This window comes from Cricetulus griseus, chromosome 5 (genome assembly GCF_003668045.3).
Source record: "Cricetulus griseus strain 17A/GY chromosome 5, alternate assembly CriGri-PICRH-1.0, whole genome shotgun sequence".
Classification (NCBI taxonomy): Eukaryota; Metazoa; Chordata; class Mammalia; order Rodentia; family Cricetidae; genus Cricetulus; species Cricetulus griseus.
The window spans coordinates 96,940,402-96,964,554 of NC_048598.1; the positions used below are offsets into that span (position 1 = coordinate 96,940,402).

At 51.1% G+C, this 24,153-nt stretch overlaps 1 protein-coding gene across 3 annotated transcripts; it reads right to left on the minus strand.

The window, feature by feature from the left end:
- Positions 1–871: 871 nt before the first annotated feature.
- On the minus strand, positions 872–23,939 carry Safb (scaffold attachment factor B). 3 transcript variants are annotated; one of them, XM_027416835.2, is made up of 21 exons: positions 23,603–23,939; positions 20,396–20,480; positions 17,705–17,769; positions 17,423–17,629; positions 15,688–15,750; positions 13,440–13,467; positions 12,001–12,574; positions 11,534–11,583; positions 10,831–10,925; positions 5,762–5,911; positions 5,603–5,685; positions 5,286–5,425; positions 5,115–5,203; positions 4,046–4,152; positions 3,259–3,549; positions 2,803–2,940; positions 2,668–2,710; positions 1,750–1,865; positions 1,490–1,590; positions 1,291–1,357; positions 872–1,181 (listed from the first exon to the last, which is right to left on the minus strand). In XM_027416835.2, the coding sequence occupies exons 1-21, from the start codon at positions 23,789–23,791 to the stop codon at positions 1,052–1,054; spliced, it is 2,811 nt and encodes a 936-aa protein (XP_027272636.1). In that variant the 5' UTR covers positions 23,792–23,939; the 3' UTR covers positions 872–1,051. The 3 variants fall into 3 exon arrangements, with proteins under 3 accessions (XP_027272636.1, XP_027272635.1, XP_027272637.1); XM_027416834.2 differs by having other exon boundaries at positions 1,490–1,596; XM_027416836.1 differs by lacking the exons at positions 17,423–17,629; positions 17,705–17,769; positions 23,603–23,939 and having other exon boundaries at positions 1,490–1,596; positions 20,396–20,470.
- Positions 23,940–24,153: the final 214 nt, after the last annotated feature.

A 24,153-nucleotide genomic window follows, 5' to 3' on the forward strand; every position in this document is an offset into this window, starting at 1 on the left:
CCAATCTGATGGAGGCATTATCTCAGTTTACTGTCCCTCTTCCCAGATGACTATTAGGTTGACAAAAAATACTGACTAGCACAGCATGTGCACATGTGTTCATGTGTATGTCTACATTGCCCACACTATCCAGAAGGCGTCCCGTTCCCTGGAGCTCGACTTCCGGGCAGTCCTGAGTTGCTGGGATCACTGCACTATCCCTCCAGCCCTCAGAAAGGATCCAGAAGGTACTGGGGTGTGGGGGGCCTGGACTCCAGGCCACCTTTGGGCTCTGGGTCATCTCCAGGCACAGCTTCTGCCACAAGGAGCTCTGCAGCTTACGGACCCAAGCCCAATAGGTCACCCAGCTATTTGCACGTTCACAGAACACCCTGGAAACCCAGTGAACAGATGAAGGGCATGATGGCTGACTGGCTCAACACAACTATTTTGTCCTAGGTCCACTCCTGGGCTACAGAGGATGCCTGGCATCTGGGTTATTGCGTCACTCTGCTGAAGTTCAAAAGTTGGAGACATGTGCCTTACCAAAACCAGGGGCTACCTCTGCCTGTACCCCAGGCTGAGTGTCAACGGCCTCTAGAGCTAGGCGCACGTCTCCCACCCCTCTGGTGCCCCTGCCAACAACAGCCAGCCAGCTTTGTTTGCTGCAGAGTTCTGTCTGCAGTAAGGCCAGCTCTGCATGTCCATCATGGTCACCAACATGGTGGTCACAAGCCGGAGCTCACAACATGGGTCCAAGTGGGCCGACTATCTTCCCATATGCAGGACTGAATCAGCCAAGGCCCGAGCCACAGACTAGGACAGGCTAGCACCATGGACAACGCCTCTGGCTGCTTGTGGACTACCACTTCTCAAGGTTGAAGGCTTGAAGTAAAGGGCACATGAACAGAAACACGTTTATTACAAAAAACAGCAACAAAAACCAAAATGAAAACAAATTCACATTTAACAAGCTACAATATGGCAGCAGATTTAAAAAAAAATCCTTTGTACAATGGTGGGAGAAGTCCTGACAGGACACAGAGGTCACACAGCTGGGTGGCACAGGTGCTCAGTAGCGGCGGGTGAAGCGGGCATCACTGGGCCTGCTGCCCCGGCTCTGTCCTCCAAAGCCTCCCTGCATCCCTCCACGTGGAATCACATGGCCACGTGAGGCTCCACCAGGGGCGAAACTGCCACGCCTAAAGAGATAAGGAGAGGCCCTAGCCAGTGTTCCCCAAGCCACAGGTAGTCCCTAGTTCACCACTGCAGTATGTAACCCCACTTCCTCCTTGGCAGGGTAGCACTTACCCTGACATGCCACCTCGGTTCATCATGTGGCCAGGCCCTGAGTGGCCAGACATGCTCCTCTCACCACCTGCAGGATGAGGCAAAAGTCTAAATGGACAGCCTGGCAGACAAACAGCCCTGCTTGGTCTCACCTGGTCCTATCCTACCCCAGACCCCAATCCTTCCTTAACCAGTGGCCCTGGCTGCCGCCTGTTCTCACCTTGCCACCTCTTGTGCTCACGCTCCATCATGCCTCCGTCAGCTGCACCCTGCCATGCCCGGTCATCTTCAAGTCTCCGGCTGTGTTCCCCCCAGTCACGCCTGCCCCTTGGAAAGAGATACCTCTGACCTGCACTGCCACACCAGGCCCTTGGCAAACAGCATGGCTGGGGGGGTGGGGGGGGCAGGTGGGGCTCACACTCCACCAGGCCAGGCTAAAAGTCATCCCAAGACCAGGCCTTGGGAGGGTGGGACACAAACCTGGGAGGAGGGGGCAGCCCTCGGCCTTCACTCATTCTCTTGTTAGAGCTGTAGCCCCAGCCGTCTCGAGAGTCCCGGCCATGGCGTTCAGGCCCTCCATGGCGTTCAGGGTAATGCTGGACCAGAGAAAAAGGCTAAGTCAGCATCACCCAATCCCCAGACAAGAGGAAACAAAGCTCAGGAACCAGAGTATGTGGCCATTGTCATAGCATCCTTCTTCACAAAGGGTTAGGTTTACAAGGCTCCTAACAAGCGCTGCAGCCTATGTTTCACAACAGTGAGACACCCACATGAACCCAGGCTAGCTACCTGAGTAATGAGATGAGTGCCAGCCATTATCCTTGGCTCAAATACTGGCCTACCAAAAACCCTGTGTCAAGGCCAAGGCCTGACAGACACCAAGTGAAGCCAAATGCATCTAGCACCTTCCAACCCCCTCCAGTCTCTTGCCCAATCACAAACAGTCCTGACACACCGGAGTTCTGGGCCAGCTCTCACTGTCTAACTCTCAAGTCAGTCACCTGCCCTTCTTTGCAGAGTGACAACTGCATGTACAAATGAACATACACCCAGGCCACTGCTGGTCAGCTGTTCCCACAAAGGCAAGTAGCTGTGTGAAATGGTGACACCATGATGGCAGCCTGTGGTAGAGCTAAGCCACAGGGTGGCGGAATGAGTATCCAAGGGCTGCAGACAACCCTGGTATCAACTTGGTGACGGGAAACCAAAGGGTTAGGATGGTAAGCCAGACAGCAATGAGGGTGGCACCATGCAGCTAAAAGCAGCAGTGGTGCAGTGCGAGCAACACTCAGAGAGGCTCAGAGTGCACAGGTGGGATGTGGCCGGCACTATGGCTCCCGAGCAGCACTGACAGAATGGGACCACCCCTCCACAGCTGAAGCAGTGCCCCATGCTCACCTGTCCTTCTCTGTCTCCCATCATCGACCTCGAACCTTCTCTCCTAAAAAATGTGATTTCAGTGAGACCAGACGGTGAGGGGTGTGCCTGCACAGAGCCCTCCCAACATGGTCATGGGCCCATCCAGAGGCTTACCTGTCCACAGAGTGGTTGGGGTAACGGCCCCGGTCTCTGTGGTCAAAATCGTGGAAGCGGTCCTGGCGGCCAAAGTCTGAGTGGTAGCGGTCATCCAGTGCTGCCCGCTTGGCTTCTGGCCAGTAGGCATCATCACGCCTGTGATGGAGTGTGAGGCAGAGGCATGAGGCACCTAGAGTCTACACAGCTTCAAGTCCCTGGCAAGAGGTCTCCTTGTGGAAGGTGTATTAACCCTTGGAGCAAACGCCCCACCTTTAACTTAGTGCCACCGTGGGTGATGAGTGCCTTGGTCTTTGGAAGCCGTTGGTACTGGCAGCTTCACAGGACACTTGCCTGCCTAGAGCCTCACACACCAAAGGTCCCAGCAGGCTCCAAATTAGGTCAGTCAGTGTGAGACCCGCCCCCACCCCTGCCCCATGCACCTGGGCCTGGTGCTCTGGATCCCTGGCTGCTCACCGGCCATCCACATCGTAAGGCCTGCGCACTGCAGGCCGGCGCTCTTGCTCATAGCGCAGCTCCTGCTGCCGTCGTAGCTCCTCCCGCTCACGGTGGATACGTTCCTGCTCACGCCTCCGCTCCTGTTCCACATGCATGCGCTCGCGCTCCAGCCGCTCTCGCTCCATGCGCTCTCGCTCTAGCCGATGGCGGTGGAAAGCCAGGCGCTCACGGGCAATCTCTAGCCGCTCCCGCTCCTCCCGCTCCCACTGTGCCTGCAACCGCTGCTCCCGTTCACTGCGCTCCCGCTCCCTGTGTGAGGAGGGCAAGTTGAGGCAGAGTTAGGTCATGCTGGGGGCAGCAAGCTCAAAGACGATACTTCACAGTTAAAGGGGTCCCTGGTACTGCAGCTGCCACCTCCTGTGGTCCTCTCTCCTCCCACCCTTCTCCACAGCAGAAACCTACCTGGCCGCCAATCCCAGCAGTGCAGCCAGAGGCCCTTCCCCATTGTGCTGGGAGCTTGTCTGCCCTGGCACCCACTTTGAACACACACTCCCTTGAGCAAAGGTCTCTTTAGAAACTGCAGTGATGCTGTGCCCAGCTGGCCAAACTCCTGCTATCCCTTTCCCAGTCCTTCCTGAGCAGGCAAGGTACCCCCCTGAATATCCCCATTGTCCCTACCCTGCTGGCTACTTCCTGTGAATTGAGAACGGTGAAGTACTGTAGGCAGCAATCTCACAAAGGGCCCTCAAAGTACCTACCTGCCACTCTCACACACCCTTGGCTGTCCCCTTCCAGGCCTGCTCACCTCCGTGACTCTGAGTCTCTGGACTTTCGGGACTCTTTAACCTTGTCAAAGGACACGACAGACCGCTTTTCCCGGCTGGCTGACTTTCGGTCCTGGCTTTTGGAGGCCTGGTTCAGTAAACAGAAAGAGAATTAGTGCAGGAGGGGCAGAGGCACCTGGCACAGGGAGTCACTGACTGGAGGAGGTGCTCACAGGAGAGCTCAACAAAAACACAAAAGGCTCAAATGGAGCTAACTATATCCCCAATGACATAAAGTCACACCCCCCTTGAGACAGGGTCTCACCATTTAGCCCAGGATGGACCACATGGTCCTTCTGCCTCAGCCCCGAGCATGCTGTGTTGAGAGGCAAGAGCCCTGGGTTGATTAGTCAGAACTGTTGCTCTACAAGCCTTTCCCATTACAATGACACTAGTCACTGCCTAGCCTTGGTTGGCCTACAGCATGTGGCAATCCTCCTGTCTGAATTCCACCTGCCCTTTCCTTCATGGTCAGGGCCCTCCTCCATATGCACCATCTCCTCAGGTGTGGTACCTCCTACTGAGACCTCCCACCTCCCCCTGTAGACCACCCTTCACTTTCTTACTTTCTAGCTGCTCTCAGTAAGACTGAGGTAAAAGGTCACCTCCTTAAGTCACCTGCACATATGGGGATGGCCTGAAATCTCAGACAGATCTTTCTCATTCAGCACCATGTGCCTCAGGGTCCCTGCTTGCTGCAAACATGCCAATCCTAGCCTGCCCGCCTTCCAAACCCATCTGTGGCTCCAGGGGCCCTGGTGCCACGTGATGTGGTCCTCTAGTGGATCAGCACAGGTGGGGAGGTCTTGGGGATGCCAGACCCATCTACTAAGGTGGTCAGGCTCTGAGACTTCAGAACCCACCAAGGTCTGCAGCTGTCCCAACAGTGGGCTTCCGGGAGGCAGGGACGGGAGGCAGCACAGTGCGGCCATCAGAGAGAGCAGCAGCAGGTAGGCTGCTCTAGAAGCCTCGCCATCTCTACGTTCTGAAAGGCGGCAAGCTTCCCTCGAATCCCTGGAGCATCGAGCCTGCTGTCGGTCTGACACTCACTCTCTCTTTGGACCCGGATGTCTTCACACTGATGACAGGCACACCTTTGGATTTGTCCATCACCACTGTGCGTTCGGTGCCACGGCTTCCTATAAGCAGAGGGAGAGAAGGGCTGAATGTGGAGGGTCACTTTAGGCCTGCAACTGACAGGACATGGGTGCCACTGCTTACCTGACTTGGTAGTCCTTGAGCGTTCTGAAGGCCCAGGCTTCTGATCGTCCAGGTCCTTGCTCTTCTCTGTGTTCCCATCATCCCCCTTTTTAGCATCGTCTTTTCTGTCGGCTTTCTCCTCCCTCTTCAGGTTTGCTGACCTAGGAGTGAGTGATCCACAAGCCTTAGAGCAAGCATTCAAGAGGCAAGGGCTACCCAGGATGTGGGTTATGGAGGAGGCCCACTTTGGGCACAAGGTTCACGGGTGTCTCTGGCACATGCTGGTGGTTGGTGGGCAGGGAGGGTGAGAACACAGCTCTGTTGGTGTGCAGAAATACCTGTCACTGGTACTGGCTTTCTCCTTCTTGCTGTCCCCATCTCTCCTGTCAGGCACTCTCTTACCAGCAGGCTCACTTTTGGCCTGCAGAAGAGTCAAAAGTTAGTGCCACCTTGCCCTGGGACCACTGCCAGTGCCACTGCAACAGATGGCCACATACCTTTTCCACGGAGATCATTTTGCCATGCAGCTCAGTCTTGTGTAAATGGCTAATGCATTTTGTTGCCTCTTCAGCTGTGGACATAGTGACAAAGCCATAACAGCGAGCTCCGGGACTCCGGGCATTCGTTACGACCTTGGCACCCACCACCTGGAAGAAAGCAGATCACTTAAGATCTACAGCTGGAGGCACAGACCCAGGATTCATAGCACAGGGCAGAAATGGTGTAGATGCCCACTAGAAGGACTACTGCACTCTAGGTTCTCAAGAGGACTGGGAGGGCATGGTGCAATTCTCTGCCTGAGCTCCTCTAACAAGGTTTAAACTGCACATAGGAGTGACAGTCACAGCAGGAACTGAATCTTGATGTGGTCACACAGTTACAAACAGGTGAACAACACAGATGATGGTAACAAATATCAGTGTCATGAGAGGTGGCTCAAGTGAGTCCTCTGAAGCCACCTGGTGGTCACAGCCAACACTACATTCACAGCACACATGGAACCCAGCTCTGACAGCCAGCTCCAGTCTGTCCCCAGATTAATCCAGGACACAGATCTGTGCTGTCAGGTCCTGTTGCAGGATATTTGATCATACTCCAAACCCTGGGATTGTGTTATTTACTAGAAAAACCTATTTCTAGTTGTAATGTGGCTTAACCCTAGCACACACCTTTAATCCAAAAGTTTTCTTGAATAACAAACAGTATTAAATAAAGTCAACCAAAGGTCAATAGGTCAAGCAAGCAACCAGTGGACAGGAAGTGAACATATGATGATTAAGAAAAAACCATAGAGTAAGGGGAACGCCCGGAGGATGGATAGAGATGCACAGGAAGGGGAGGGGAGGGGCATGGAAAGACATTTTGATCTAGACAGTACTCGACAGGACGCTTCTGGAATGACAGTAAAGGAGGAAGGTCAGCTGGGTGCTTTCCTCTGCCTCTCTGAGCTAGTAGGCTTTCACCCCAGCATCTGGCTCCAAGTTTTTGTTGGTACAATCAAAGGATTAAGATTTTGCTAACAACATTTAGCACTCCAATGTATGGCATGACAACACAGAAAAATCATGCCATTAGTAGACAAACTGAGAAGCCATCAGATTTGGAAGACACCTAGGAAGTCCTTAGGGAGAGAGTTATGTCATATTAAAAGAAAAAAAAATCTTGCCCATATTAAGGATGAGAAATATGGCGTTAAGATGCTGTATAATGAGAATATAAATGCCTTGAAAATAGAAGCAGAAAATGAAAAGATAAATAACTGAGACTAACACAATACTGATTATAATTACTATCAGTCTAGTAATTCATATTTTATCCTTAATAGTCAGCAAAGAGGTCCAAGTCAATTACTAAAATTATAAAAAAACCAAAAGAAGCCTTCACTGATTTTTTTTTTTTTAAAACAAAGACTGAGTTCAGCTGTAAATAGAATAGTATCAGATTCCAAGTCAGACAAATATTAATTGAACCTTTGGCTTTTGAAAAGGCTAATTCAGAATGCAAAAGGGTGATTAGGCCTTTAAAGGCAAGATCAGCACCAATAGACAAATGGATTAGTAGAAATACAGCTGATATGGATCTCACAGTTTATGATGTACTCTGATAGAAGTAATTTTTAAACGTTTTAATAAAAATCAAATACCAGATGTTTTAATTATGGTAAGCAAAGTCATTTGAAAAGAGACTGTAGGCAAGGTGTTCCTAGAGACAATGTTTTTTTTTTCCCCAGAGATAATAAAACAGAAGGCACCATCCTTCTGGAGTGTGCAACTTTGGCAAAGGCCAGCACTGGACTAATGAATACATATCAAACAGGGACAGGCAAGGAAACCCTTTGCTACTGGGAGATGCCTTAGGGGAACTCCCTCAGTATCAAATTTGGTTCAGTCATTCCCTGTCAGCACTGGAGAACTCATTCACAGGGCAATTAAAAGACTTAATGTTGACTTTGAGCCCTGGTGCATCTTTCCAGCACCTACTAATAGTCTCTAATTCTCAGTTTTCCTCAACTGTAAAATGTACATCAATACCTGTCTTGTACATCTCACTATAATAGTTTTTTTAAACTGTATCCATTCACTACATGTTTATTTCCCAAAGTACAAATTATATGTATTTAAAGAGTTTGTAGTAATTTTTTGGGAGAGATTAACAACAGATATCCCAAAAGTAAGAGATTCCAAGTTTTAGGTTATCATAGAAATAACTAATTGGATGCTCTCTCATAAAGTAAAAGGAACACCAATTCCTGGAGCCTCTACATTCTACACTTATGTAAATAAATCAGGAAAGGTGGGTTATAACTCAGGAATAATAAGTAGTTCAAAGCACTTATGATTCAGTTCAAATAAAAATCAGAGCTTACGCCATTCTTATGGTATTATTAGATTTTCCTGAATCTCTTAATATAGTTACTGACTTTCAGTATATAGAAGAGTTGTTTCACATATTGAAACTGCTGAACTTATTCAAGACAATTCAAAACTTCGCTGTTTATTCAACTATAACAAGTAATCAGAAACAAATCATTCTTTATATATAACACACGGGATCTTGTGCCTCTAGCATTGGTAATGATGAAATTGATCGACTATTAATAAGAAATGTTCTAGAAGCCTGAGAACTTTGTAAGAAATACCATGCTAACAGCAGAAATTTGAACATTTTTCTTTCTATCACTTGGCAACAAGCCAAGGAAATTGTAAGAAATATCTTATTTGTTCTTTGATAACCAAAAACTTTCATTACCTGCAGGAAGTAACCTAAAGGGTCCTCAAAGAAATGAAATTTGGTACATGGATGTGCTTCACTGTGCAGTTTGGGAAATTAAAGTATGTGTACCATACCAAAGATACATTTTCAGGATTTCAATGGGCAAGTGCTTTGAGTGCTGAAAAGGCAGATTCCATAATTACACATTTATTTTAAGTTATGGCTATTATGGAGATATTTGTATAAACTAAGGCTGACAATGCTCCAGCATATGTCTCTAGAACAATGAAACAGTTTCTTGCATATTACAATTTAAAGCATATTAAAGGTATTCCACATAATCTGGAGACCACTGGACAAGAGAAACATCTGAAGAAAAAGAATAGAACATCAAGAGAAAACATCCTAAGAAAATGAATAAACTGGCCACCTCCAACTGACTGGCCTGAAATCCCAGTTTGGAGCCCCAGACTAGCACCAGCACCCCTGCCACCATGCACCGCAGCTGCCCCTTCATGCTTGGCACTCCCGCCTTCCTTTCTGCCCCGCCACTGGTGCAACCATGATAGATTCCCAGACACTTTTCTCTGCTGCCCTCTACAGACTAAGTTTGAAATGATCTTTATGTGGTCCCAATTCAACCAAAAATAAAGCTGGCTTTGGAGATGGAGTGTGGCTCTGTCCTTCTCTAAACTCATGCAGTTTTCATAAAGGAGAAGCCCAAATCTATGTCTCATGTCAGAAGAGTCATCTGTTATGGGGACAGAGGAAAGAGACTATTCTGTTGCCAATAATCTCATAATCTTTGGTTTTCATTTGCCTTTCTAAAACTTTGGGGTTTTTTGGTTTTTTGAGAAAGGGTTTCTCTGTGTAACTTTGGAGCCTATCCTGGCAGTAGCTGCAGTTCGAGACCAGGCTGGCCTCGAACTCACAGAGATCTGCCTGCCTCTGTCTCCTGAGTGCTGGGATTAAAGGCGTGCTGGGCCACCAACGCCCGGCTTACCCAGGAAGTTATGTACATATATAAACTTTCTGTTGTGATACTAGTAGTCACACAAAGTACTAATTCTAGAAATAAGCTTCATCTAGCTTCCTATATGTGTTTTGGGGTTTGACTCTGAGGCAGGTAACAAGGAATTAAGTTTGTGCACCTCAGATGTACTTAACAGATTGTGGTCCTAAAACCTTTCAGAGGCCGGGTGGTGGTGGCACACGCCTTTAATCCCAGCACTCAGGAGGCAGATGCAGGTGGATCTCTGTGAGTTCGAGGCCAGCATGTTCTACACAGTGAGTTCCAGGACAAGCTCCAAAACAATAGAGAAACCCTACCTGGAAAAACAAAACACAAAACAAAACCTTTTAGAGATCTTCTGAACACAGCATTTAAAATGCTCATGAGCATTCCCAACAGTAACCTTTGAGGTCTCCAAGATGATGGGGCCCTGCTACAATGTATCCACCTGGATTGTGGTAACCTTAACCACTGGGCAAAACTGTCCCATGTCTCTACTACAGCCAGGTCCTGCACAAACAGTGGACAACTTTGGGTTGACTATTGTGTTCTACCTATCTAGGACTGCCACTAAGTTGACAAGCACCGCCCAAAGATCAGCTTTGAACTACAAATTGCTGAGTACATTCAAATTGCTAACTTCATATGAGACTGACATGGATATTTACAGAACTTTAAAAAATACTTAATCCTAAAACTGCCAACCATGGTGGGCAATGTGAAAAGTTTCGTAGAAATAGCTTCTTCATTCTTGTAAATAGTTTTTTACTGTGTTAAGAGTTAAAAACCTTTCCTTTTTTAGACAAAAAGGGGGAAATGTTGCAGGATATTTGATCACACTGTGAACGCCCAGACTGGATTATTTACTGGACAAACCTGTTTCTAGTTGTGCTGTGGCTCAACTCTAGCACACACCTTTAATCTAAAAGCTTTTGCTCGGATATTGCAAATAGGATTAAATAAAGTCAACCACAGGTGAGTAAGCAAACAGTTGACAGGAAGTGATCATAAGATTAAGAAAAAACGATATGGAATGTAAAAAATAAGAAAAAAAATAAGAAAAAAACAGTGAGAGTAAGCAGGAGTCAGGAGGACAGAGAAAGAGATGCACAGGGTGTAGGAGGGAGGGCATGAAGTCAGGATTTGATTGAGACGGGAGGAGAAGAGGCTTCTGGTATGACAGCAGAGGAGGGGGGTCAGCTGGGTGATTTTCTCTGCCTCTCTGAGATCGAAGCTTTTACCCCAGCATGTGGCACTCGAGTCTTTATTGGTAAAATAGACTGACAGGCATTTAGTAAAATCAAGGTCATCTCTGCTCACTCTCGGGCAATGGCGGCTCACCTTCCCATATCTGCTGAATAGGTTCTTCAGATCAGTAGCTCTAGTTGTAGACGAAAGGCCACTAACCCAGAAATTCCTACCACAGCTGCTTCGACCTGTGCAAAGGGAAGTTCTGGTCAGAATCTCAACGTCCAGAGAGCTCCAGAGCTGGCCATCCTCATCCCGTGTGCGCCCAGGACCCAATGGCATGACCAGGCCTAGGAAACCAGTGTTAGCCTAGCCGCAGAGGGCAGTGGCATGTTGGTATAGCACTGAAAATGGAGCTCAGGACATCCAGTGGCCAGGCAGCTATGAAAGGCTGAAGTGACCCAAGCCCAAGATGGCTTCTGCCCATAAAGCAGCTGCTACAGGGTGGCATTGTCTTTGTTCACACCTTTTCCAAGCCCAGGTCATGCCTCCTTCCCTAAATCCTGCATGGTCAAAACTGCAGGCCAGTGCATATCATTTCCCAGCCTACAGACTTGAGTTTGGAGACAGGGCCTTGCTAGGTAGCTTTGCTAGCCTAGAACTTGCTACCCTCCCCCTGCCTCTGCCTCCCAAGTGCTTACAAGGAAAAAAGGGCCTGAGCCACTGAAGCCCACTCATCAAGTGGCTTTAACCAGGGGTTGCAGCATCTGCCAACTCTAGTGGGGTGCATGCATGCATGTGTAGGGGAAACACAGAACATGATGAACAGGAGACTGGTGTCACCTAGAGGACCTACCCTTCTCCTCTCGGGAAAGCCTCTTTGTATCCGAGTCTTCTTCAACAGAACTAGAGACAAGAGACAGTGTCATTCAAGGGGGCTGCAGCAGCAGGACACAAACCCAAAGTCCTAAGGACCCGCCAAAGCTGCATACCTACCCGGCACTTAGCTCTCAAAAAGGACACCCCGACAAACATGTTTTGGAAATCTGACCTAACGTAAGATTGCATACCCACAAGAGTTAATTAAATTTCTGCTGGGCTAAAAATAATTAAGAAGAATTAAAAAGCAAACAACCGTGGCAGGTTGAAGGGGAAAAAAAAAAAGATTACAGAACCAGTGTAAAATAAACAAGAAATGAAACTGCCTGAAGGAGCTAGCGCTGGGCAGCGTGGCTGCCGACTGCAGGCTCTAAACAGCTCATGTGTGTCACTAGTGACAATGAAAGGAGATAGCATCTGGTCTAGGACTGAGAATCAACAAACCTCATTTTCTGATCAGCGCCCTCACTGGCTGAGGACTCTTTAGGAGCTGCAGGGACGTCATTACAAGCGTCAAAAGCAAACTTCTTCACGTCGTCTTTGCTATCTTGGGGTTCAGGGCTCAGGGATGCTGTGGGCGCTCTCACCAGCTCCTGGCTGGTGGCCTCCTCGAGCTGGGCAGCTGTGCTACTCTGCTCAACTGGCTCCTCTAGCCCTACAGGTTCACGGTCCATCCCGGGGCCTCCGCCTGCGCCCGCGACTTCGCCCGGCTCCCTTTTCACTACTGCTAACGGGGCTTCTGCCTCGCTCCACTGACACCGAGTGCTTGGAGACTCAGACTCGCTGTTGCGGACCAAAGCTAAATCTCCCTCCTCCTCTTGCTCCTCTTCCTGCTCTTCCTCTTCTTCCTCTTCCGGGTGGCCGCAGCTCTCAAATAGGTCCTCTTCCTCCGCCAGCTTCCTGTCTGGCCCCACGCTACTCGTGGCCTGGGCAAAGGGCTGCTCCAGCTCCGAACCTTCTTCTTTTACTGGCTCAGATTTACAAGTTTCCCCCAAAATGTCGAGTATTTTCTCATTTTCTACGGATTTAACAGGAATAGAATGGCACAAGGTTTAATCACCAGGGAAATAAAGCAATCACAACTGCGGCTCGGGCGCGGCGGCCCCGCTCACACCGACAGAACTGCTGGCTACACAGAGATTGGAAAACCCGCTATACAGCGCCTGCACCCTACCTGCGCCCTTGGCCATGGCGCCCCCAGCCTGTGCTCGCTAAGGGCAGAGGCAAGCATCCCGGAGACTTCACCCCACAACCTTCTGAGTCTTGAGTCTTCATTCTGTGCACTGTGACAATATGTGAACCAACTCTTCTCAATTCAGCTTGCGTCCAAGTGCGAAACTGAGCGCCTGGCCTTCATGCATCACTAATTGCCTGATGCTTTGCCTTTTTTACAGAGCGGTTAACATGCGGAGCGTCGGGTCTTCTGGCGTGTGGAGGTTGGCAGCCCAGAGGGACAGTGTTTGTTTGCGATTCTCTCTCAGAAGTGCACTCCTCTTCGGGGGGATCCGGTTATGTCATATTCATGTGGCATTCCCTATGCTACCTGCACTGCCTGTACCAACACCACATGGTGACATGCTGCCGGTATCACAAGATCTGCTGGCGGCTCAGAGCTCTGATCACTGGAGCTGCAGGCATATTCTCGCCACCACGTCTATTTAAAGGCAGGAGACCGAAGTCTTCGCCATGTGGGCAGGATGCCACACAGGTTGCTGGCCACATGCACAGATCTTGTGATATGGCTGGGTTTCCAATCTCTATGGTCCTGGTGTGCTCTGGACTTGTAAAGCACTAGAGCAATGCACGCTAGAGTGGGCCACTGGTTAGCATGAGCCTCCCCTCTGTGGGCAGAACCCGCTGCTGAGCCCTGCATTGGACAGTACCTGGCTCCAGGGACGCCTCTTCCATTTCCTGCAACAGAAAGCACAAGTAAGATGCTGCCTAGAGGCCCAGCCCCACTCCACCACCAACTTTCATGGGGACTAAGGGAGGCTGGCCACCAACTAGGACTTCAGGGGACAATTTGGACCCAGGGGGGTGGCGCTGTTTATACAAGGCAATCCCTGCCCTGATGGCCTCAGCGTTACTTAGCCCCAGATCCGCTACTGATCCTGTTGCAGAGCACCTAGAAGCTCTCCTGTCTCCCCATGTGGTCAGGAGTGGCTCCCTTAGGACTGAACTTGAGATCAGGAGCGTGGCTCTCACCCTTTCCATGTATGTCTAACTGCCTGGCACAAGTCTGTTGGCACCCTCTTTACCTGCAGGAGCTTCGAGCTGACTTTCTGAAAATTTAGGGCCAAGGGGAAACGGGCAATGGCAGTTCCCCTTCCACCTAGGACACTTCCATCTCCCTTAGTGATGACCCAACTTGTCCCAGGGACCCTGTCCTGCCAGCTGTGTCTACCTTGCCCAATGGTGTCTTTTCCAGGCCCCACAAGTGTTGGTCACAAAGCAATGGGCTCCCTGGCACCAGGCTCCACAGCCACCTTCCCATGCCATTAGGCCTGCAGGCGGAGCTTGGGCTTCTCTGGATGGCCACTCTGACTCAGGCTCTGCCTGCTGCCCCCTAAAGACCACAGCCCCAGAAGACAAGTAGACATTCCACTCTGAATGCCGGTCAAGGATGTGGGCTCCTGGGATCCAGGCATGAGCACAGGTGTCACTGTTAGTATTCTTTAGACAGACCAGTAGACCATGGCCCTGAATGACAGGGCCAAGAGAAGCTGTGTGTGAGGCAAGGGCTCTCTGAGTGGATGTGTACCCTTAGAAGGGAGGCTGCCTGAGTGGGCTGGGACGGTCACTCCTTCAGCTCTGTTCCCCAGTGTTCCAGCCCTCACTGGAGCCTGTGGGTCCAAGCTGAACACCTCAGGACCTGAGGGCTTGGCTGGTTTCCCCACACCATTATCCTGCACTGCAAACTGAGCTCTAGAACTGGACACAGGTACAGTGTGGCAGAGCAACACCTGAGGGAATATCGGTAAGTGTCTCATGTTAACACATGAGCCCATGATCAACAAGATGCTAAGGCACACAGATGTAGGTGTTCCTTCCCATTGCTCAGGCTCTAAGTGGTAGCATTTCCATGAAACAAAGACAACAGCCTGCCCAAAAGCCACCTTTGCTCAATGGCTCAGGTGGCAGTCAGAAAACCATATACCAATGCTCTCATCCTCACAGTATTTCCTAGGAGGCCCAGGACCCACACAGACCCACCTCACTCCTCAGCGCTCACCTTGTTCTTCATTTTTCTCCTGTTTTCAGTCAGGGTCTCACTATGTAGCCCTGGCTGGCCAGGAACACACTATATAGACCAGGCTGGCCTCAAACTCACAGATACTTGGTGCCTCTGCCTCCCAGGTGCTGAGATTAAAGGTGTGCACGTGCACCACCACACCCAGTGGCTGAATCTACAGTTTAGTATTTTCATGGACACCACCAAACATCACCCATCACGGTTTCCTGGGAAACGTAGCCAGTGTCTGTGAGGAGCAGCCCCACGGGAAGCAGGAAAGGACTGTGCTACAAGACCCTCTTCCCTCCCACCCTAGTCCCTTCCCAGGGGACTCTATCCCAATGTCCTTCTCTAACAGTTAACTTACAAACTAGATGGCTCCAGCCCCAAACACACAAAGCTTGACCCCACAAGTATACATCTTCACTCAAGTGAGGTGCTACGTGGTGGCCACAGCTTCTGAAAACCAAGTAGGCCCTTCAGGCTGCCATGTGGTTACTGTTTGGAAAGCCCCAATACAGCCCTGGTACCCCTGACCCTCATCTCACAGTGTCAATACCAATCCCAAACAAAAAGAAAAAGGCCTATATCTTTACCAGTGTGTGTCCTGCCACACTGGGATGGACCAGGGGCCTCACCCTTACTTGGCAGCCCTGGAGCAACACTGGCCTTAAGCCTCTTCCAGGCACGGACTCAGGCAAGGCCTGTTACACGGCAGCCAGAGCGCAGCATGTGATTCCAGCTCTGCTGAAGCAGCATGAGTGTCCTCTAAGACCTCCAGCACTCACTGTCTGCGGAGGTGTCCCTAGTTGGTACAGCTGCCAAGATTCGAGTGTTTGAGGTGGCTTCTAGAAGTTGGGGTTACTCTGAGTGTACAATTGAGTCTTGTGACAATTTACCTGGAGTATGGTAAAGTCAGATGACGACGTATCCACATTATTAACTGCTTCCTTGTCATCTACCTGTGGAAAGGAAGAACACAGTTTATGATGCCATAGGTGAGGGGACAATGCCCATCCCAACATCTTCTCCATGGCTTAAGAGTAGTGAGGTGGGCCGGATGTTGGTGGCGCACGCCTTTAATCCCAGCACTCGGGAGGCAGAAATAGGCAGATCTCTGTGAGTTTGAGGCCAGCCTGGTCTCTAGAGCGAGTGCCAGGATAGGCTCCAAAGCTACACAGAGAAACCCTGTCTTGAAAAACCATAAAAAGAGTAGTGAGGTGGAAGACGCCACTTGCCAGGACTCTCTAGGTGACCAGAATAGCAGGCCCCTGTCCACTCTTCCAGAAATTGCCTTTAGAACTAGGCTATAGCTTGCATCCCACCATCTCTCCACTTGCCTGGGCCCTTGGCACCAGGTACCACTGTAGGAGCAGGGAGGAATGAGTGGTAGCTCAACCGCAGAGGTGAAGACCCCTCCTGCGAAGATGGGGTTCTCTGCCCACACCCAGGAGGGTACAGTAATACTCAGAACATTCACTGAAGACCAGGCCTCACTTCTTTCTTCCCAAGATGCAACTGTCTCCCAACATGAGAGCCACACACACCAAAGAGCACCCTAGCTACATGTACACCCAGCCTGCCCTTGTCCCCCATGGCACCGTCCTTGTTGCTATAGATGCTGATTTTGTTCTGTGATAGTGCAGCAGTACCATGCTCTGTGAATAGGCATGGCTAACAGTCTAGGTCAGGAGCTGGCAAGTTTGCTTGGCTATGAGGGGGTCTGGTCCTGGTTTTGATGCTGACGTCTGGCTCTGCAGTGCAACAGCGAGGAGCAGTGACAGGTAGTTTTTTGTGGACTTCTATCATAGTTGCAGGTGGGTAGCCATGACACCATTACTCATCAAACCTAGAATTTGGGCGACCAAAGCCCAGAAGAGACTAATGGCCAGCCTGCCTAAAGTTACACAGAGACTGGCACTTGGCACAACTCATGTCATCCTGTTTCCTTCACATTACAATTGCTACCCCAAGCCCTGTCCCCTCCAGCCAGTCAGTGTGCTCCCAAGCCTTTGCCTCCTGTGTTACTTTGCAACAGGGAGACCCCCACAGGACAGGCACTTGGGTTGTGCTTCTTAGGAGCAGATTCTGAGACCCTGTTTGTATCCTAACAGCACAAGACCAAACACTCCACTCAAAGCCAGTGTGTTGCCTACAATGACAGGCTCAGTCAGTTCTCATGACAGGGGACAGAATGCTCACTGCAGGGCCTGAGAAGGCCAGACGCCCACTCTCCTCTCTCCAGACAGACATCAACCATGTGCCCATAAAAACCTTCAGCAGACTGCCTGGAGGCCATGAGTTATCTGGGGACACCCCGACAGCTGTACCTGCACTCCTTCCTCTAGCACCAGGATGACAGTGTCTGTGCCTGAGAGAATGCAACATGGCACCCAGAGCCTGGCACTCCAGTCTAAACCATCACAACCTTGCTACAGTCTCACAGATGTCTTACGTGGAGAAGCTGTATCAGGGCTGAGCAGATTGAGGGCAGCAGCTCTGAGCAGCTAGTGACTGCTCCAGTCAGCTATACTCACATATCACAGCTCAGGCTCCCCTAAGGGACAGTGATCAGCAGCTGTGCCAGTTACCCTGCTCGGCCCCCCAGTGCCCCAAATGGCGCCAGCTGCTTACTGCATGCTCTTGCAGCTGCTCCGGGAGCCCCTTCAAGTCGCCTTCCACCAGCTCAGTGCTATCTGCCAGGCCCTCAGGGAGTGTGGCCTCCTCCTCTTCCTCCACACAGTCTGCCACGCTGCCACTGTCAATGTCAGCCTCATCCAGCACACTGATGTCCATCATGTCCATGTCTTGCAGGTTTTCCAGGCTGGTCTCCACGTCCTCCTGAACACAGAGGACATTGTCATGCATGCTGCCACCACGGCTCTCCCTCTCCTTATCCACTGAGGTGATGCATACCTGTCCATCCCCAGAATTCTCCTCAAGCCCGTTGTCCTCCACACCCTCATCTTCTGGTTTCTTTCCTGAAGAGACAACATGTAGGTATGAGGACAATAGTCTGTGCCATGCAAGCTGGTGACTGAGCTTCAGCAGGTCTCCAGCTCTTCAGCTTGATTTACAGGCCTGGCCTCTTACTCTAACTGGGTTTCTGTGTGGCCTCAGTGCACTGTGGTCAAGATGCTTGTCCTCAACTTAACAGAATGGAAAATCACCTGGGAGATGGGCCACAGGCAAGCAAAAGATGTACACATAGGGCCAGCAAGAGAGCTCAGCAAGGAAAAGGCACATGTTGCCAAGGCTGACCACCAGAGTTCAATGCCTGGAACTCATATGGTGGAAGGAGACTTGATTTCAGCCAAGTGCACCTCTGACCACATATGTATACACACAAATAAATAAACAAATAAATAAATGTAATAGGGGTTTCAAAGTTGACTCAGTGGTTAAGAGCACTAGCTGCTCTTGCATAGGACCCAGGTTCAATTCACGGGACACAACCATCACTTGCAACTCAGTTTCAGGGGATCAGATGCCATCTTGGTTGTTCACATTCTGACCTGGGCTGCCTCTCCAGCCCTATCACCCTAGCTTTCAGGAAGCTGAGGCAGAAGAATAGTTAAATTGGAGGCTTGCCTGAGCTATATACTAAGCCTGTGTTCAAAACCCAAACCAGCAGCACCCAGGCAGCATGGCCAGCCAGCTATTGGCCACCCATAGGTGCAATGAACTAAAGTGAATACCGAGGACAGGCTGTGGGCAAGGCATGTTTTGTTTTGAAAACATAGGTAATTATTATCTTCTGGCTTCCTTCCTTCTTTGAGACAGGTTCTAATTACATAGACCGTACTAGACTGGAACTCACAGGGATCCCCATGCTTTGGCCTTCCAAGTGCTGGGATTAAAGGTGTACACCACCACCGCGTGGCCCACTTGGCCTTCTTTAAAAAGAAAAAGCAAAAAAAAAGAGTATCTACCTATTTTTATGTGCACAGGTGCTTGTTGACAAGAATATGTGTGCACCACACCGTATGTGGTGGTGTCTGCGGAGGTGAGGAAGCATCAAAAATGACTGTGAGCCACCATGTGGTTACTGGGAATGGAACCTGGGTCCTCTGCAAGAGCAGCCAACACTTGATGGGGGATGTCCTTCTGTATATATGTTTCTCTTATTGGTTGATGAATAAAACACTGATTGGCAAGTAGCCAGGCAAGAAGCATAAGTGGGGCAACCAGAACAGGCTGCGGGGAGGAAGGCAGAGGGAGGTCACCACAGAGAGACGCCATGCTGCCCAAGGAGCAACATGCTGGGTTATGGGTGAACCACAGCCTCGTGGCAATACATAGATTAACAGAAATACTCTAACCACTAAGCGGCCTCTCCAGTCCCTCTCCACCGGCTTTAAAAGTGTCGCTCTAACTGCTGAGCCATCTCCCCAGCAGCCTGAAAAGCATTTGCTACAATCTGAACTGTCTGGTCAGGCTAACTTCACATCTACACAGACCAATGGTTTGTGCAGAGTGCTCTCGCTCCCCAGGCTGCAGCTTCCAGTGCAACCTCATTAACAATCCCACCTCACACTACAAGGTTTGCTCCCTTTCCCTGTCCTAACTTGATAAACACCATGAAGTTTCCAGCCAACCCCTTCCTGTGGGCACTGAGGCCTCTAACTGGCCCTCACACTTGTGCAGCAGTGCTTTCCCTCATTGCACCAAGGCTGAGGCCACGACCAACTGTTTTCTGTTTTGAAACAGGGTCTTATCATAGCGGTCTGGGCCTAAAACCAGCCGTGTAGACCAGGCTGACCTTGAACTCAGAGCTGCTCCTCCTCCTCTGCACCCAACTGCACGTTACCATGCTCTGTATCGGTGTCTTTTTTACTTTCAGGCCTTAAGGAAGGCACACACATGGAAGTGACCAGGCACACAGGAAGGCACATACATCCCTACTGTGCCAGCTCCAACAGGGAAGGAATGTCAACTTTCACTTAAACCCAGGTAACTGGCAAAACATTAAAATAAGCATTTGCTTTTACTAAAGAAGCAGAAAGCAAGTAAAAGAGGAGATTCCTGGACATGCTCCCCAGAAGGGCCATTTCCCATAGATAGTCTAAAACAGAGCCTTAGGCCACAGAGAAGTCAGCAGAGCTCCCTCCAACACTGGCCCACATATGAAGCATGTCTGCTACTGTGCACCCCACCCTCCCACCAGCTAAGAGTTCAACCTCACAGTGAACAAGACATGGTCCCCAGTAGCCTCAACCTACCTGATTCTGTCAAGTTCCTGGAAATTGAGTTTCAGAAAGATGACAAGGACAGACAGCAAGATGAAGGAGGTGAGTGGGGAGAAGTGCCCACAGGTTGGACATAGCAGCCAAGAGCAGAAGCTGGGCTGGGGTGGGATGGGACTGTCAGATGGGGAGCCTGCTGTATCAGGGGCCTTGAGTTTCCACTCTGGTGGTTTTGAACCAGTATTACAGGGGCTTCATTTTCTGGCAGGGAAGGCAGTGAGAGGTTCTCTACATGAAGCTGAAAGACCGTACTTAATCCATCCCCATTACATGTTCAGGTCCTGTGTGACAGGACAGCAGGCAAGGCTTTGTGAAGGTTCTGCACCCATAGCACTGACACAGTGGCCCAGAGGCTCTATACCTTTGCTGGGCCTCTTAGGCATCTTCTTGTTGCCCTCAGCAGTGACTTCAATTTCATCAGGATTCCCGCCTTCATCTTCAATGGCCTGAGGGGACAGCAGGAGAAAAGCCAACTAATAAAACAGCAGGTGGCAAGACAGCCCCCATAGCTCTAGGAGGAGTCAGGAGGCCCACCTAAGCCTGCAGTTTGAGCAGCTTATGCCAACCACAAAGGACACCCTGTGCCTAGGCTGGTTCTTGGGCTTTGCAACACCCTGACCCCCACAGACAACCATCCTGATATACATGAAATGAGGGCCCTGACACCATCACCTGGTGGCTTTTCTAAAGGAATAAAGCTCTGCTCACTTTACTCAGTTTTCTTTTTCCTGTGTGGGTGCTCCCCCTCTTTACCCTGGTCCCTCAACACGGCTTTCCACTGAATACGAGGCTAGGCTAGCAGCCAGGAAGCTCCTATTGTCACACATGCATGTGGCTAAACCCAGCTTTCTACAAGGGTACTGGGGGTTTTAACTTGGGTCCTCATGCCTGTGCTGTGAGTGCTCTTTCCCAGGGAGCACTCATGGCCCCTAACAACAGTGGCCAGTACTGCTATAAGGCTGTCCTGGGAACTCCTTGAGGCATGGAAGCAAGTGTTTAGAGCTGTAGGCTCCTACACCTCATGTGTGCCTGAGGGAGGATACTCCAACTTCACTGGCTTAACCCTAATGGTTTCTTCCAGACCATGACTGCCCTCAAGGCACACTCATCTACTGGCTGTGTCATGGCCTCAGACCTTGCTATCCTGTCCTGGGAGTTGTAGTGGAAAGACTCTAGAAGTCCCATTTCGCACCCAAGGATGTCACTTGCTCATCAGGGGCCCAGCACAGCCAGGGCACCAAGTATGTCATGCCTATCAGTATTAACTGTGTCAACTATAACCACTCGGGACCCTGAGGCCTCTCCCTCCCTGCACAGCCATGTCAACACTGCCCCCAGGGAATGAAATGAGACACTTTCCTGCAGCATGCCCCTCATCCTGGGGATGTCTGAAAGTTGCTGTCCTCAGACCTCCATTAGGCCCCAAGCTCACACAACTTTTCCCAGAGCTCTTTCGAGGAGGCCTCCTGTGGTGCAGAAGGGCACAGAGGTAAGCCAGCAGGGGCACAACCCTGGGACCAAAGACAAGTGCTACCAGCAGCCCCTGCCCTCTCTCTGGGGACAGTTGGTTTTCAAACATCCCCAGGGTGAGGGACAAGTTGCAGGAAGGTGTCTCATTTCATCCCTTGGGGTGGTAAGACAGGGCTGTCCCTCCCAGGCCACCTCAGCAAATCCTTCTACCAGCTGCTCCTCTGCCCCTGTTAAAAACAACAGGAGACTGCTACCAGCTGGGTGACAGAGGCAGAAGGACAGGATCGCAGACCTGCCCTCAGATCTGACAAACAACAGGGTGTGAGTGGAGACAAGCACATCACCCTGACTACCGGCTCCCGCACCCTGCATGTCCTGCAGATGATAGCAGTGAGGGAGCGTCTTGCCTATGATACCAGTGAAGATGCAATGCCCACAGAAAAGGAAAGGAAGCTGGGGCTCAGTGGCTGGAGAGCTCACCCTGGTCTCCTCACGCATGCATCTATGTTACATGCCCATATGCACTATGTATGTTTGTGGGTCAGCGGCCAGGGGGCCAACTCAGCTGTCCTCACGGCACCATCTACTTTGTCTTACGGACTTGGCTAGAACAGCCAGGGAGCCCCAAAGGTCCTCCTGTCTCTGAGCACTAGCTTGCGACTGGCACCCCACCTGTCCTTTTCTGTGGATGCTGGGGACATAACACAGGCGTCACATTGCTGCTTCCTCCTCCTTTCCCTGTCAGCTTCTCTAAACAGTCTCAGATCCAGGAGGGTAAAATGAATCTCTGGCTTCTGTGTGTAGGGGTGCACGGGCAGGATGCCATGTCCAAAAACTAGAGGGACAGCTTCCTAAAGTGTGACACACACACACACACACACACACACACACACACACACACACACACACACTATCTCCAAGGTGGGGCTCAGAGTCCCAATCTACAAACGACAAAAGGTGGCCCAAGGAGACTGAATTTGTTGTACTGCACCAGGCTGCATGTCAAGCCCATGTCCACAAGACCCTGCCCTTCCCTAAAGGAACAGACTCAGAAGACCAAGACTGCCAAAGTGGGCAGTAGAGATGCCCCTCCACCTGCCTCTGGGACACATCCCATAGTCATCTGTCCTCTGACTCCAACCTGACTACATCCGATTGTATGTGCTATGGAGTGGGTGGCTCTGAGGGTCTTTGCTATTAGGGGCAAGCATGCTACCACTGAGCTATGTGCCCAGGCCTCTTTTTAGAGAGACGATACAAAACGATGTTTTTGAGACAGGGTCTCATTCATCACAACAGGGCCCCAAACTTCTGATCCTCCTGCCAGGTACACACCACCACTCCCAGCCTCAGGAGGCACTTGGAGCAGAACTCAGGACTTGGTATATCCAAGACAAGCACTCTACCGAGTAGCCCTTGGTCCCTACTTTTTATTTGTAAACAGTCTTGCTAAGTTGCCCGGGTTTGCCTCTCTCCCTACCCCCAGTCCAGGCTGGCCTTGGACAACCTCTGGCTAGCCCTGAACTCTGCTGCTCAGGTCGGTTTTGAACTCCCTCTGTAGCCTGGACAGGCCTTGAACTCACGTCTGACATGCCTTATCACTAACAAAACATTCTTTCCTTCAAGCACGTACCTCCCCTAGTTTAATCCTGGCAAAAAAAGTTAAAAACTTCCATCCCCTGGGCTATCCTCCGGTTTATTAACTCTGAGGGTCCCTGAAGTTTCGTATCCCCACGGGTCACTGTGTATCTTCCAAGAAACCAAACCACCCACCCACAGGTTCGGCCTCGAGAGCCGAAAAGGGACTTAGGTTCGAACCCTGCCACAGGCTGACCCTGCTGGGTGACCTTGGCCGAGTACCCTCCATCCCCCTGTGGGGTTGGGACTAAGCAGCGCAGGCAACGCGACGTCACCGACACCCGGGTCCGCGCCCGTGGTGTTCTTGCCTGCTGGTGGCATCGCCGCGGCGTTGGGATTCGAACTCCTCCCCGGCGGCCGCGGGGCCGGAGCGGAAGTGCGCGGCGCGGAGGCCGCGGGCCGCCCCGGACCCGGCGGTGGGCGTCGCCATGGCGACCGCAGGGCCCTCGGCGAACCTCACCTTCTTCAGCCGCTCCATCAGCACGCTCTTGTTGCCGCTCGAGTCGAGGTTCCGCTTCTTCAGCTCCGCCCGCAGGTCGATCACCCGCAGGTCGCTGAGCCGCCGCGTCTCGGTCTCTGACGCCGCGGAGCTCACGGCCGCCGCGCCCGCCGCACCCGCGTCTCCTAAACCCGACAGAGTCTCCGCCATTCCAGGGACCCTGGTTCCGTCGCCCGCTTCACACAGAACCGGGTCGGTGGGTTTGCGTGCGTGTATTTTTTGGATTTATTATTATTATGTTTTTGAATCTCGGCTCTCTTACCACAAAATGGCGCCGCCTGAGAGGGAACCGCTCCAGCCTCCCCTGAGGCGCACCTCGTCACTGCGCAGGCGTGCCCGGCGCGAGACGGACACGCTCAGACGCCTCTGCACAAGCGCCGTGAGCGCGGCGGCGGGCAAGGCGCAGGCGCGAATCGCCGGGTCTCCCTCTGCCGCCAGCCGCGACGCATGCGCGCTGCAGTTGCTGCGCCTGCGCGCTGCAGTTGCTGCGCCTGCGCGTTGGCGTGGAGCGT